We start from the raw sequence: 16,774 nt of genomic DNA, 5'->3' as shown, positions 1-16,774 counted from the left end.
CAGAACTCTAATAAGCTGCATACAAGCTATAAAAAAAAAAAAAAAAAAAAAAAAAAAAAAAAAAAGGTATAATGTGCTACATTCAAGAATAACTGACTTTATTTAAATACAATTATATCCAAAGTACATACAGTATGTTGCTGGATACAGACTACCATACCAAAACACAAACCCATACAAAAAATATATGATATATGATATGAAAAAGATACTAAGGGCCCATTCACACTAGAAGCGCTTTTCTGAGCGTTTTGCGATTGATTAGTATTTTTCAAAATCGTTCCCATTCACTTTCATTAAAATTGCAGTAAAAATCGTCGCAATTTTTCAGTGATTATAACCACTTCGTCCACAGGTCAGTAGATATACGTCCTCTGGGACTTCATCTAAGCCACAGGTCAGTAGATATACGTCTTGTAGCAGAAGCTGTGCTGTGCAGGATTGGGCTTGCTCCTGTGCATATTTCTGGCACTATTTGATGCAGGACTAATTGGTTAATGGGAATATAAGTTTCCTGAGCTAATGAGATTGATTTTTACTATTAAAAATACTTGTATTTTCTCATTTCATAGTGAAAAACACACTTTGTAGCACTATTTCAGATTCAAATATCTTCACCATAAATTGTGACAGGAACATAATAGAAGTTTTGTGATAAGCAGTAAGAATAGCCAAACAAAATGTGTGGTTTTTTATCGACAGTAGCACTTTTTATTTTTAAACTGGAATTGGTAAAACTGAGAAATACATGTTTTTTCTATTTTTTCTTTGTTTTCCCATTAAAATTCATAGAAAACAAAATTGTTTGAGGGAAAAAATGGCATACAATGGCATACTAGTTTGTCTTGAAAAAAACAATATATATTTCATTTCTGTGTCATAAGTAGGGATAAAGTTATTTCTGATTAAATAGGGACATAGCTAAACTGTCAAAACTGCTCTGGTCAATAAGTTGAAAACAAGGTCTGGATGCGAAGTGGTTAATGAACGTGCATGGGAGCGATTTAAAAAAAATGCTAATCAATCGCAAAACGCTTAGAAAAGCGCTTCTAGTGTGAATGGGTACTCATATCAGATTAAGATTTTGGTGTATGGCATTAGTTCAGAGGTCTGCACAAAGCAGAAAGCAACATTTCACCTATCCTCTTCCATCACTACATTCAATACTGTTAAAACAGCCACTTATAATGGCGCATACACTACACAGGGGGTATGACATAAATGGGTGCTGGGAATGTGTACATGCAGTCGATCTCAGCAATGCATTGCAGTTGTTTCAGTAAACACAAGGACAGCTACAGAGTCCTCACCAGAGAAAAACACAGAAATGTGTGTACAACATAGCTTGAATAAATACTGGAAATTTATAGAGATGGCATAATATTTGTTTTTATCTGGAAGACCTGCAGCTACAATTTTAAGCTGCACAATTTTGAAAGTAAATTTGTCTGCACATAGCTGGAAGGCAGAAAGCATTTATTTGCAAGTCTGATCGCTTTCCTAATTCTCCTTTATGAATAGAGTGCAGGCCTATATAACAAATAACACCGATTTTATCAAGAGGTGCAATAAAGATAAAATGTTACCTGTGAGGCCTTTGTAGTTTATTAAAATAGGAGTTAAAGCAGAAGTAACAAAGAACTGTAGGGGCCATTTATTATGACACCTTTGTGCCCCAGCACCAGTTTTAGTTAGCCAAAAGTGTGCCCCAGTATTAGATAGCCACCACCGAGTATAGGTGGCCAGAGGGGCAGGGCCCCTGGTATTAGGTAGTATTCCCCAGTATAGGTAGCCTTCCAGTATAGGTAACCAGAAGTAGCTCCACAGTAAAGGTTTTCCCGCCAGTTTAGGTAACCAGATCTGACCAAAATAAATAGTTTGGGGTTTGCCAAGGAGTTATGGTCCTGCAGTGCAAATGCTCAATATTAACTTCATGAACCAGTGGGTTGGAGCAGCCAGTACTCAGTAAAAAGAAACAGAACAATTATTAATTGGCCTCAGGCTCCATGTCATCTTGGTTCAATCAACAATTACTTTATTGCACAAACATGATTCAAATCACAAAAAGGCTCCTTAATTGGAACCAATACACAGGTATCAGTTAAAAACTTATTTCTGCGCAGAAAGTCTCTACATTAAAACCACCAGAGCCTGCCCACATTACCCCTCAATAGAAGCTAGGCTTGCGTGCATGGAGTCTGTCCTCAGACCGTTGTGCTCCATGCACCCAAGCCCAGAGCACCTAACTGTCATACAACAGCACACCACCAAACACACAGCAGCTGCCTCCCCCTATTGGGGATAAGTCCGTTCAGGATGTAAAGCACAAAGCTGCAGCACGAATAGATTAGCCAGTTTAAGCACAAAAAGGCAGGTTAGTTGACTTAGCAAGCCACATAGAGACAATGCTGCCCAGACATCATTCCTCCAGCATTAATCATGGATTATTATACTTGCGTTGGTCCACAGGGTATGGCTTCTCCCAGCTGGATGCCATAGCGCTCTTTTCACCAGATGATCTGTGGCTGTTACTGTAACGATCGTATTCTTTGTATGGGAGCTCAATCTCTTCTTGATGTTTCCCAGTATTTCGCCTCAGTGCCACCACACACGTGCCCCCTGTTTATGGGTTGCTGCACTCGGCTGCCATAGCCCTCTCATGCCCTTTAGTTAGCGCTTGCTATTACCGGTTGACTGTGTCAGTGTATGGTGGCGGGGGACGCTAGTACAGCGTGGTGCGGGGTCAGGCTCCTCCCACCGACAGTTTCGCGTCACATGACGCTTCATCAGGGCGTGTTTAGGTAACCAGATCTGACCCCTGGTATAGGTAGCCAGAGGGGGGCCCCATTATAGGTATATAGAAGTCCCCCTCCAATATAGGCAGCCATATGGGACCCACAATATAGGTAGCAAAGGGGCCCCCCAATAAAGGTAGACAGGAGTAACCCACTGTATAAGTAGCAGAGAACTCACCTCTCCAGGCTCCACAAGCAATTTATCTTCTCCGGACATCCCTGTCTCTATGACTACCGTTCCCTCTATGTTCATGTAACCCAACAGCTCATATGATAAGAAGGAGTGCCATTATTAGAGACAGGCATGTCTTAGATCGCAGTGGAGCCCAGGGAGGTGAACTTTGTACTATGCTTTGCACGCCTACTCTGTACCTCAGGTGGCCTCTGGGTTAGAACATACGAAGAAGTTTTTAATTCTGGTAGTGGCGTCACAGATATGATTTTCCTCACTTCCTGTCTCAGTTACAGGGTTATTGACAATGAAAACGCTTCCCAGCAGTCGGCAATAAAAACCTGATGGGGTTTCCAATACGTCCACACTATATGCAAAACTACAACAAACGGTTTGGTTGCACTTACACTTTCACCAGCTTACACGTTTTCATAAAGGTTACAAACCTTAAAAGCCAAGCAGACCTTCCGTGCCACCAGCTTCTCCATGGCGGTTAACATGACAGGATAGCGGATCTCTTTACCTTCACTGTCACGCTCCACTTTCCCATCCAGAGCTGGAGACTTGCGGGCCTCAGCATGGGCATAATCTGGACCCACAGTGTACACCTAAACATTATAAATAAATTGTAAACATCAGACTTGACCATTGCAACTGAAGAAAGGTACTACAAGTAAGGCAGATTACTTAGCTCTACCTTAACATCAGTACCATCGGTTGGCATGAATTCTTCATAAATGTAAGACCCAGTCTTGCGAACACTGCTCTCGGGAGAATAAACACTGCTACGACTGCCAATCTACATTGACAAAAACAAAAAGAACACATCAAACGATGCAGATCAATTCTTGGAATAAAATAAGATGACAGCATTTGTTATTGCCTAATTACAGGCCTTTACAAAGCTTTTAAAATTGATTTCAATCATCATTACCATTCATTCATAGTGCTGACATCTTCTGTAGTGCTTCACAGTCATATCAAGTCTAATGCAGGACTTTTCAACCCTGTCCTCAAGTACCACCAACATTGCACGTTCTGCAGAAAACCAGAAACATTCACAGGTGAGGTAATTAGTGTCTCAGCAGAGCTGATTAACTGCCTCTGTGGATTTCCACAAAACATGCACTGTTGGTGGTACTTGAGGACAGGGTTGAAAAGCCCTGTTCTAATGTATCCACAATATTTTTAAATGCTAATGTTTGGGGTAGCTAATTAGTTTATCAATATACTTGTGGAATGTGGGTGGAACTGGAGTGTCTGGAAAAACCTCGCACAAACACAGGAAGAAGACTCAAACTCTATACAGATAATGTCCTGGTCAAGATCTCCAGTGCTGCAAGGCAAGAGTGCTATCCACTTCACAAGTGTACTGGTTAGATTAATCCAATTACTGTATTGTTTGGGCTATAAGACACTCCTGACCATAAGACACACCTAGGTTTAAAGGTCCAAGGGGAAATATATATATAGTAAACCTGGCGCATCCATGGTGAAGGGGCATCTTATGGATTATGCCCCTTTTGTACCTCATGCCCCCTTATACCTCCTGTGTCTCTTTGTGTCTTCCTCATGTCCTCCTGTGTCCCCCATGTGTCTGCCTCTGTTCTCCTTGGGTCCTCCTCTATGCCCCTTTGTGTCCCCCTCTGTCCTCAGTTTGTCCTTGTGCCCTACTCTGCATGGGCACAGTACAGGAAGTCCCCAACATTGTGGCAGGTTGGATGTTCGTATTGGCAGGTGTTCACAAGTCAGGAGCTCCCTGCATTTGGACTAGAAGATGCAGTGACGTTTTTCCACAACTTTTGGGGGAGAAAGCGTGAGTCTTAATAGTCCAAAAAATACAGTACTTTACAATATCCTCATGGCCCACCAGCAGATCATATTTAGCGGAAATCCACAGTAGCGGGTAATTAATCAGCACTGCGGAGACATCAATTAACCCACCTGTGGATATGGGTTTCCTACTAAACATGCACAGTTTGTGAGCCCTGAAGACAGGTATGGGGAACACTGAATTACAAGATTTCTCCTTTTTCTAGAATCAAATCCTGCAGGGAGACAGCCAGAGTCAGCTTACAGGCGCCTGGAGCAATGCCGCACTCATCTCTAAGAGACTGTCATTGACCTGAAGAAGCAAGTTGTTGCCCGCAAAACACATTGTCCAGCGTTACTTCTAATAAATTATAATTTTTCCCCAAATTGTGTGCAACTATTTGAGGTGTTTCTTAACTTAAAATGGTTAAATGGTTTTCAATCTCTCAATATTTGGGGGGGGGGGTTACCTTACTCTCTCCCGAAAATTCCTAAGCCATACTTTTCAGGGTTCTCAGAACAAACACCAGCTAGTGTTACAAGGTACTAGATCAGAGCGTGGCTCAAGATTTCTAGATAAAATCGGAGTTGTATGCAGAATTCAGAGACAAAATAAAACAAAATGTGTGGACCATGAATAATATGCGTAGCCAAGCATTTGTATCAGCCAATATATTATTAATTATAAAATGGCCCAGTAGCAGTCATTTTCATCCCTCTGCCTGTGTTTAAGACAGAGTTCTCAAAAACCATCAAACACTACAAAGAAACTGGCTCACATGCAGACCGCCCCAGGAAAGGAAGACCAAGAGTCACCTCTGTGGAAGAGGATAAGTTCATCCAAGTCACCAGCCTCAGAAATTGCAGGTTATCATCAGCTCAGATTAGAGACCAGGTCAATGCCACAGAGTTCTAGCAGCAGACACATCTCTAGAACAACTGTTAAGAGGAGACTGTGTGAATCAGGCCTTCATGATAGAATATCTGCTTGGAAACCACTGCTAAGGACAGGCAACAAGCAGAAGAGACTTGTTTGACCTAAAGAACACAAGGAATGGACATTAGACCAGTGGAAATCTGTGTTTTGGTCTGATGAGTCCAAATTTGAGATTTTTGGTTCCAAAGACTGTGTCTTTGTGTGACGCAGAAAGGTGAACGGATGGTCTCTACATGCCTGGTTCCCACTGTGAAGCATGGAGGAGAAGGTGTGATGGTGTGGGGGTGCTTTGCTGGTGACACTGTTGGGGATTTATTCAAAATTGAAGGCATACTGAACCAGCATGGCTACCACAACATCTTGTAGCGGCATGCTATTCCATCCGGTTTGCGTTTAGTTGGACCATCATTTATTTTTCAACAGGACAATGACCCCAAACAAACCTCCAGGCTGTGTAAGGGCTATTTGACCAGGAAGGAGAGTGATGGGGTGCTGTGCCAGATGACCTGGCCTTCACAGTCACCAGACCTAAACCCAATCATGATAGTTTGGGGTGAGCTGGACCGCAGAGTGAAGGCAAAAGGGCCAACAAGTGCTAAGCATCTCTGGGAACTCCTTCAAGACTGTTGGAAGACCATTTCAGGTGACTACCTCTTGAAGCTCATCAAGAGAATGCCAAGAGTGTGCAAATCAGTAATCAAAGCAAAAGGTGGCTACTTTGAAGAACCTAGAATATGACATATTTTCAGTTGTTTCACAGTTTTTGGTTATGTACTATACTTCCACATGTGTTAATTCATAGTTTGGATGCCTTCAGTGTGAATCTACAATGTTCATAGTCATGACAATAAAGTAAACCCTTTGAATGAGAAGGTGTGTCAAAACTTTTGGTCTGTACTGTATAATATATATATATATATATATATATATATATATATATATATATATATATATATATATATATATATATATATTATTATTATTATTGATTTATAAAGCGCCAACATATTCCGTGGCGCTGTACAAAGTAAGAAACAAACATGGGGTACATAATAATACAGACAATGGTGTACACCAATATACAAGATACATAATTAGTGACAAAATACAAAGAATGATACAAAATACAAATTATAGAATTGGTAAGGACAGTGATAAAATTAACATGATGAATAAAATGTATAATGGTTACCAAGACACTAAAGGGGGAGAGAGCCCTGCCCTTGCGAGCTTACAAACTAAAGGGAATGGGGGGAAACAAGAGGAGGGGTAGTATGCAGCAAATATATAGAGGCTTTGTGTTTTAGGATACCTAGTAGGAGTGCAATTTGGTCTTAGTACAAAGGGAAGTGGCCTAAGGTAGAGCATATGCTTGTCGGAACAAGTGTGTTTTTAGAGAGCGTTTAAAGGTAACAAAGGTTGGCGAGTGACGGATGTGTTGTGGGAGGGCATTCCAGAGGAGGGGTGAAGCGCGTGCGAAGTCTTGTAAACGTGAATGTGAGGAGTTGATTCTAGAGGAGGACAACAGAAGATCATGTGCCGATCTGAGATTGCGATTGGGTTTGTATCTGGAGATTAATGAGGATATGTACCGGGGGGAGAGATCGTGGAGAGCTTTGTAGGTTAGGGTTAGGAGTTTGAACTGAATCCTCTGGTTAATTGGCAGCCAGTGAAGAGCTTGACAAAGAGGGTCGGCAGAGGAAGATCGAGAAGAGAGATGAATGAGACGAGCAGCTGAGTTCAGTACTGACTGGAGCGGGGCCAGTTTGTTAGACGGTAGTCCACAAAGTAGTACGTTGCAGTAGTCCAGACGAGAGATTATGAGAGCATGTATTAACATTTTAGTTGTGTCTTGAGTGAGAAAGGGACAGATGCGAGATATGTTTTTGAGTTGGAGATGGCAGGAGCTGGTTATGGAGTGAACATGAGGAATAAAAGAGAGAGATGAGTCGAATATCACCCCCAAGCACCGAGCTTTGGGAACTGAAGTTATGGGAGTGTTATTAACATTTATTGTTACTTCAGGCAGGGAGGTGGACAGAGACGGTGGAAAAATTATTAGTTCCGTTTTACTCATATTAAGTTTTAGGAAGCGAGAGGACATGAAGGAGGATATAGCAGACAAGCAGTCAGGAACACGTTTAAGGAGGGAGTTAAGGTCTGGGGCAGAGAGGTACAGTTGTGTATCGTCTGCATAGAGGTGGTATTGAAACCCGAATGAGTTGATTAAATCACCAAGACCGTGCATGTAGATGGAAAAGAGGAGGGGACCAAGGACAGAGCCTTGGGGAACCCCGACAGACAAAGCATGAGGAGAAGAGATCTGATCTGAGTAGGAGACTGTGAAGGACCTTCCAGAGAGGTAGGAAGATAACCATGTGAGAGCAAGGCCCTTTATTCCGACATTTGAAAGTATTTGTAGGAGTAAGGTGTGGTCGACAGTATCAAATGCTGATGACAGGTCAAGGATGAGTATGGAAAATTGACCTTTGGATTTGGCTGTAAGAAGGTCATTGGCCACTTTGGTAAGGGCTGTTTCTGTGGAGTGGTTAGAGCGACAGCCAGACTGGAACTGATCAAGTAGGGAGTTAGCAGATAAATAATGGCTTAATTCTGCATGTATATGGCGTTCAAGTAGTTTGGATGCAAATGGGAGAAGTGACACTGGGCGGTAGTTGGCAAGTGTGGTAGGATATAGAGAAGGTTTTTTAAGTAGTGGTGTCACAACAGCTTTTTTGAGTGGGGACGGAAAGATGCCAGTAGAGAGGGAGAGGTTAAATAGAGTTGTTAGTGCAGGCAAGAGAGATGAGGATAGCTGCGGAATGAAATGGGAGGGAATAGGATCCAAAGAACAGGTGGTTAGATTAGCTTTGGCAATTTTAGAGGAAAGAGAGTGTTCAGAGAGTGGCGAGAAGGCAGTTAGAGAACAGTCAATGAGAGGTGTCGAGGTGGGATTTGAGGCCTGCATGGAGAATTCACTTCTGATTTTGTCAATTTTATCAGTGAAGTATGTTGCAAATTCTTCAGCTGATAAGCAAGATGAAGGAGGAGGAGGAGGGGGATGGAGAACGGAGTTGAAGGTGCTGAACAAGCGTTTTGGATTGTGTAAATGGGCGGATGTTAGGGAAGAAAAATAGGACTTTTTTGCCACAGAGAGTGCGTTTCTGAAGTTGTTCAAGGCAATTTTATATAAGATGAAGTCCTCACTTGTGTTACTTTTCTTATATATATATATATATATATATGTACACACACACAATATGAGTTTGAATCAAGCCTAACTGAAGTGTTTGTGCCGCGGACAGTGATAGTGCATCCGCTCTCATCAAGCACAGCATGAATCCGTTGTAAGGTGGGCAGAGCGTAAGAAGATTGCACTCAAGTTTATAGGAGTGTGGCCAGCATAATAACCTTGCTGATCTTTCTGTTTTACCCACCACACTTTTTCACTACTAATATGAACTCTGTCTTAAACACAGGCAGAGGGATAAAAATGACTGCTACTGGGCCATTTTATAATTAATGATATATTGGCTGATACAAATGCTTGGCTAAGCATATTATTCACATGTTCCACACATTTTGTTTCATTTTGTCCCTGAATTCTGCATACAACTCCGATTTTATCTGGAAATCTTGCAGCTGCAATAAGCTGCACTTTTTGTTTTCCAATTGCCCAGATGTATTGATAACAGAATGCAATACGATGCTCAAGTTGGAAGATTGGGCAGGTTAAAGGACTTACGAGGCCAAAATCGTTAAAAAAGTCAAGTACCTGGAAGATATTTAAATGCACGGAGGACGCCGTCCTCGCCCTCCGTGCAGTTCCGCCGGGTCCCCTTCCTGAAAGCGCCCCCCGTGCCAATCGCGACCCCACAGGCCGGGTCGGGCTCTCATTCCGCTCCCAATATGGCCATCGGAGCTGGCCGCGGCTGCGCAGTCCGCATTGCCGCGAGTGTGGCTGCGCAGCTCTACGGCCAACTCTCTGAACTACGCACTGTAGCGTGGATCGGAGGGGTTGGCCCTAGAGCTGCGCAGCCGCACTCGCGGCAATGCAGACTGCGCGGCCGCGGCCAGCTCCGGCGGCCATATTGGGAGCGGCATGAGAGCCCGACTCGGCCTGTGGGGTCGAGATCGGCATGGGGGGCGCTTTCAGGAAGGGGACCCGGCAGAACTGCACAGAGGGCGCGGACGGCGTCCTCCATGCATTTAAACATCTTCCAGGTACTTGACTTTTTTAACGATTTTGGCCTCGTAATTCCTTTAAGCAATTTACAATCCAATATCCCACCTTCAGTGATTTCATATCAGCAGCTAACTCTGCATGGAGAAGGAAAGTCTTTAAAGGACAACCAAAGTGAAAAGTATATAGAGCCTGCCATAGTTATTTCCTATTAAATAAAGCCAGTTGCCTGACAGTCCTGTTGACCTATCTGGCTGCAGTAGTGTCTGAGTAACACCAGATACAAGCATTCAGCTAATCTTGTCAGATCTGACAATAGTTTCAGAAACACCTGATCTGCTGCATGCTTGTTCAGGGTCTATGGCAGAAGACTTGCAGGGCTGCCAGGCAACTGGTATTGCTTAAAATAAAAATGGCACCCTCCATCTTCTTCTCACTTCAGTTGTCCTTTAAAGGGTACCTGGGACGGGGATAATGGCAGTATTTATACTTACTTGGGGCTTCCTCCAGTTCCATTCAATTGTAATAGCTACCGGTATTCTGGCCATTCACAGCCAATTGTTGGCTTCTGCCGAGCTTTCAGTGACTGTGCAGTACTACTGCCCAGGCATGGAAAGCTGCCGGGCATGAGAGTGAGAGCAGAGGTGCGAGTGCAGCTGGGCAGAATATCGGGAGCTATTACAATTGAACAGAGCTGCCAGAGAGGACAACAAGGTAGCCCACAGACCTTATGAGGCCGGAAGATGCCTCAGGTAAGTATAAATACTGCCATTACCCCCATCTCAGGTTCTCTTTAAGCTTACACTGTGATTTGAAATTGTTAAAGTTTGCATAAAAGGCTTCATGCACAGTGTGTTTCCCTTGCAATGCTTGTTTTGGGAATATTACAGAAAGTACAGCTAACATTAGTGAAGTCCCAAGTAAAAAAGTGATTCTAATATTTGGTCTGACTCCAAACAATTATACACTTTTCCCTCAATACCTCTTCAGGTGACTGACACAAGGACAATATTGGATGCCATTTGTTCCTTTACCTAGTCACCAAAGATGGAAGAGCAGACATGTGAGACAGAAGTAGCTATTACCACAGAAAATGGTTATTACAGTTTATATCATTTATATGTGTCTCTGTGTAACCACTTACCTTCCTGAATAGCCTCTGGCTGCCACCTCCTGCAGAGGTGGGGTAATAAATATATACATTGTGGTCTTCAGCACTCACAGGTTTTTCTACAAATGGCTTAGGAAAGACTTCCCCATTCACTTCTACTTGGTCCTCACCTTCTATTAGATTACACTCTATGAAAAGAAGAAAGCATTCCACTTTCTAAATGCACAAAATGCTCATCTATATCCGAATTTAGGAAAAAAGATCATCATGTATATTCTCATAATTTAAAGAATGACATGGTCAATAGAATAAACTGGAAATGTATTGCTGTGCACATGTACTACCTGTTCCAAGTAGTACATGCGGTGACTATAGATTGTAAGCCTCTTCAAGCACTGCTTCACCATTCTCTGTGTAATTTCCAAAACAAAACAACAACTTTGACAAATAGCGGGCATATTCCAATGCATTCCTCATATTACTGCACTGCATCAGCCTTTGAATGTCAAGCACAAACTACAAAAATGATTATCTCCCATTTTTGGCTAAGCCAGGCTGTTGCTGTTTCTAAAGGTGCGTCCACACCTTTGACTGAGGTCACCAGTCAGGAATCGGGACCCGATAAAATTGGGTGAAATCACTGGGCCGGCCTGTACAGATGTGTGTCAGTTGTGTAGTTGACAAAAGTGATCTGTTGCAATGCGGAGGGCAAAGGGACGATGGAGCGGCACGTAGGTGGCAGGCAGGGGAGGATCAGCATGCATGAACGAGTTGGCTGTTGCTCTGCCAAGTTGATTGGTGATGGGGGGGGGGGGCGAAATCGTTTGCAGTATGGAGGTCAGGGGCCGCTGTACAAACGTTGATAACCCCCACCTCATCCGACTTCAGTCATGCGTATACAAGGCTTAAAGGAATCTTCAATCAAATGATGCTTCCCACCCCTCTCGCTCAGACACACTAGAGGACGGCCTGGAGGTTGCCCTCTGCACCGGTGGTGAAGCATTTTGCGACATAGCGGCTGCCAGAGGCTGGAGGAAGCCCTGGGTAAGTAGAGCGGGGGTAGCATAATTTGATTGATGCTTCCTTTAGCCACTTAAGCCCTCGGTCGTTTTCACTTTATGCATCCGAACAATGTTCACCTCCAATTCAATAGCCTATAACTTTATCACTATTTATCACAATGAACTGATCTATATCTTGTTTTTCCCGCCACCAATTAGGCTTTCTTTGGGTGGTACATTTTGCTAAGAGCTACCTTACTGTAAATGCATTTTAACAGTAAGAATAAGAAAAAAACTGAAAAAATTCATTATTTCTCAGTTTTCGGCCATTATAGTTTTAAAATAATACATGCCTCCATAATTAAAACCCACGTACTGTATTTGCCCATTTGTCCCGGTTATTTATTGTTTAAATTATGTCCCTATCACAATGTATGGTGACAATATTATATTTGGAAATAAAAGAGCATTTTTTCTGTTTTGCATCCATCACTATTTACAAGCTTATAAAAAAAAAATATTTCATCTTTACATAGATATTTTAAAAGTTTAGACCCTTAGATAAATATTAATGGGTTTTTTTGTTTTGTTTTTAATTGTAATTTTTTTTTTATTATTAAACATTTTATGTGGGTATTTTTGGGAGGGTAGGATGTAAATAGCATTTGTTTGGGGTAAATATATGTGTATTTTTTTTTTATTTTTTTTTTACATTTAGATGTAGTTTTACTTTTTGGCCACTAGATGGCAACCTTGAGTTTGTTTCCATGACGTCACTACGCTTAGAGGGACATAGGAGGCAGAAAAAGCGAAGCTTCCGAGAGAAGCTGTCGCTTTTTCTGCGGGGGAGAGGAATCAGTGATCGGGCACCATGGCTGGATTCATTGATTCTTGGGCTAACGATTCGCAGCCGGGATCGCGCGTGCAGGCGCGTGTTCGGCCGCGAGAGCGCACATGTCCTTGACGTAGAACTACGTCAAGGAGGGCAAAGTGGTTAAGGCCGCCCTTGTTAACCACTTTAGCCTTCAGAACGTAGCTCCTACGTCCAAATATGCATGCTGGATGTAGGAGCTACATCAATGAAAAAACTGAGTGGCCGAGGTCCGCAGGGCCACAACTGCTGGGGTGCGCGGGTCGCCCGTTAGCCTGGAGATCAATGAATGGGAAAGCAGTTCCCATTCATTGATCTAAGTCCCTTAGAACGATCTCTGGCTTCTATGGAGAAGCCGCAATTGTTCTGTTACACATCCCCACTTCACTTCCTGTAAGTACACTTACAGGAAGCCAAAAAAAATGTTTTGACTGTGGCCATCTTGTGGCCAAATAGTGAAACTACATCTACAGAAATTTTTTTTAAATGAATAGACATTTTTACCTTTAAAATTAACTGTTTACCTCCCACATACCCAAAAATACTCAAATAATTTTTAAATAGAAAAAAATTACAATAAAAAAAACAAATAGTTAACTAAGGGTCTGAACTTTTTTAATATGCATGTCAAGCAGTTATATTACTAATATGTTTTTAATTATAAGCTTGTAAATAGTGATGGACGCAAAACTGAAAAAATGCACCTTTATTTCCAAATAAAATATTGGCGCCATACAATGTGATAGGGACATAATTTATGGTGTAATAACCGGGACAAATGCGCAAATAAAATACATGGGTTTTAATTATGGTAGCATGTATTATTGTAAAGCTATAATGGCCGAAAACAGACAAATAATGAATTTTTTTCAATTTTTCTCTTAATATTCCCGTTAAAATGCATTTAGAATAAAATATTTCTTAGCAAAATGTGCCACCCAAAGAAAGCCTGATTGGTGGCGGAAAAAAACAAGATACAGATTATTTCATTGTGATAATTAGTGATACATTTATTGGTGAATGAATGGGAGGTGAAAATTGCTCGAATGCATAAGGTGAAAAAACACTAAAGGCTGCCCTTATTAGGCCATAATCGAACATGAAAGCAGGGTTAGGGAAAATGTAATTGTAGGGCTTGCATCAAGTATCTAGGTATCAGGGATCTGTTTGGGGCCTATAATATGTACTCTTATTAATTTTATCATTCCTACTTTGTGAACTGTTAGGTTCAGTCATATACCTTTTGGCATACATGAAACACACTGAAACTATATAATTAACCACAAGTGAAACCATGTTGCCCCCAAAAAAACAACAAAACAGACCTTAGTTCTTTCTAAACTGGTTATTTGCTATGATTTTAGAAGCTCTACCCCGCACATTTGGAAGGCTAAACTCACCATCTGGTTTATCAGGGTCTCTGTTCAGGACGGCATAGCGTGGAAGATCTATTCCTTCTTGCTGCAAAATTCGGTACACCTCCCTCCTACAGAAAGTACAGAGAAACATTACAAAAGTCTGGCATGTAGATGCATAGAGACTAACATATTGCGGTCACATTACCATAATGCCACTTGCCTACTAATAAGCATGCAGTTATCTGAATCAGAATACTTGGTATGCATATTAGCTCCAACTCAGGATTTCAAAGTATAATGAAACAGAGTATCACTACATTAAGCAGGTTAAATATAAGGCATACATAATGGACCTTTTATATTCATCTCAGCTCGAGTTTCCTTTGAGTAAGAGCTAGTGTTTCCGTTTTCAATAAGCAGGTATTTTCCATGTAAAGGTGCATACACTATTCAATTAGTGGTAGATCAGGTTAATGCTTCATATCTTCATATCATTTACATGCTCTACCACTTTTCACCACTAGATATTAGGCAAGAACAGCAGAAATGTTCTGATTATGCTTCTGCAGTCACTAGCTGGTGTACAAAGCTATGGCAAACCATGATCTCACTCAGCTTCTGCTACTGCACTCCTGTTGGGACCAATCCGTCAAAGAATCAGCCTTTCCAATCTACAATCAGGATTTCAATTCTTATATTGAATGAAAATTCCTGCTCCAATAGATAGTCATTAGTTGTGAGGTTTGTATTAAATCTAATGTTCGATCATGCATAGTGTATATGTATTTGTACGTAGATACAAATTATGGTGATGTAAATATTACCTCCCCAACCCCCTTCATTTAATTGTCACTAGCCCAATTCTCTCCTTATATTTACCGTAAATACAGATTAGAGTAAAGACCGAAATACTGTGAAGGCTCTAAATACCTGTCTTGAATGTAATACTGCATATTCAAATCATTGATGAGAAATGGGTTCCTCAATTTTGAGTAAGCAACAGCTTTGTCAAGTGGAAATCCTAAAGAAAATCAAAATGAAACGTGTCAGCTACAATTCAATTGTAAGGTATACTGCAATAAACAGATACAAAATAATATAGCATTCAATGCAGCAAAACTAAAATGCTGTACCCTATAAGAAATTATGTTAATTAATTACTGTAACTCTATTCGCTAACTGCTGTAGTCTGTTCTCTGACCCAGATTCCTCATGTATACCTTCTGAAGGTCAGATGAACACCCTCAGGCTTCATCCCCCAAGTGTGTTCCAACCAGTGAGTATGATTTCAATAAAGAATGTTTATAGAATTGCCCTGTAGGTAACTACTAAGAACCATGTCACACAAGAGACCAAGCACCAGATACAAGTCCCAGCTATTGATATGTACACACAGCAGATTTGGGTTGCACAAGACGATACGTCAGCACAGCCCTGGATAAAAATCTAACATAAATACACTTGTTCCTCAAAATGGCAGCTACCCTTTAGCAATCCAGTACATGGGAGTACTCTCATACAACCACTTTTTCATACATTCAACTCCCACAAGTTGGCACCTCTAGTTCACCTACTCTACATAGCTTAAGATCCTAAGCAGTTACTACTAATCTTACTACATGCAGTTGCTGTCAAATGCACTCACTTTTTGCTACATATAAAGGCCTTGATTCACAAAGCCGTGCTAATGCATACCACGGCCTTGCTATGCTTGCAGCGCGCAATGTTACTAGCGCAAAGTTTTACGCGCGCACAGGTTTACACATGCTAACAAAGCTCTTCACGTGTTAACGTGGTACAATGCGTGCATTGTGATGTGTTAAAGCGGTATAAAACCCTGACATTATATTTAATAAAAACAGGTTTTCCTACTTTTTATATGCCATACGGTTATCATATTTGCTTTTGTGCATAAGTATTATTATTCATTTAGAAATTACAAGTTCCCAAAGTACAATTTTTTTTGCTCAGAGAGCTGCCTTTGCATTTTATTCACAACTGGTTTATTCATCTTGTAATGTACGCAGAAATGCTTTCTGAATGTCTGTCTGTGTTCATGAGAGTCTGCACAGTTAGAGAATGTGTCACATTCCTCACTTGATACAAATAAGTAAAAACAAACAACAAAGATAATGTTATCTCCAGTTCGGATGTGTCCAGCTTTCCCTGCAGGGAGCTTGTAAGTCATGTGTTTAGCTAGTTGAATGCTGATCTAGTAAAAAAAAAAAAAAAAAAAAAAAAAAAAACTTACCCAAAAATAACCTTTTGCTGAAGTCATGTAATGGGTTCAAATCTCAGCTCTTCCCATTTCAGTAAGCCAGCACCTATTCAGTAGGGAGTTCTTAGGCGCCTCCCCACATGCTACTGCCTACTGAGTGTGCTCTAGTGGTTGCAGCTCAAGCACTTTGAGTCCGACAGAAGAAAAGCACTATACAAATATTGGAATTCTTATAATTGTGATTTTAGTGTAGCGTAGTGATTTTGTGATGCAAAAGGAGCTTAAAACAGTGCCACTGCTTTTTCCATAAATTTCC

General features: G+C 41.4%; 1 protein-coding gene across 20 annotated transcripts in view; it reads right to left on the bottom strand.

Moving 5' to 3' along the window:
• The window catches only part of PPIP5K1 (diphosphoinositol pentakisphosphate kinase 1), a 508,717-nt gene that overhangs the window by 415,753 nt on the left and 76,190 nt on the right, over positions 1-16,774 (bottom strand). For all 20 annotated transcript variants that reach the window (XR_011030280.1, XR_011030281.1, XM_068275298.1 and 17 more), the window contains 5 exons: positions 15,171-15,261; positions 14,283-14,368; positions 11,044-11,198; positions 3,665-3,766; positions 3,414-3,575 (listed from right to left, as the gene is read on the bottom strand). Coding sequence is in view for 18 of the 20 variants with exons in the window: in XM_068275298.1 (XP_068131399.1) it covers positions 3,414-3,575; positions 3,665-3,766; positions 11,044-11,198; positions 14,283-14,368; positions 15,171-15,261 (596 nt within the window). In the remaining 2 variants the exon portion in view is untranslated. The remainder of the gene's footprint in view (positions 1-3,413; positions 3,576-3,664; positions 3,767-11,043; positions 11,199-14,282; positions 14,369-15,170; positions 15,262-16,774) is intronic.

This window comes from Hyperolius riggenbachi, chromosome 3 (assembly GCF_040937935.1).
Source record: "Hyperolius riggenbachi isolate aHypRig1 chromosome 3, aHypRig1.pri, whole genome shotgun sequence".
In the NCBI taxonomy this organism is placed as follows: Eukaryota; Metazoa; Chordata; class Amphibia; order Anura; family Hyperoliidae; genus Hyperolius; species Hyperolius riggenbachi.
The sequence above is the reverse complement of the archived record's forward strand: the minus strand, read 5'-3'. Positions and strand labels throughout refer to the sequence as shown.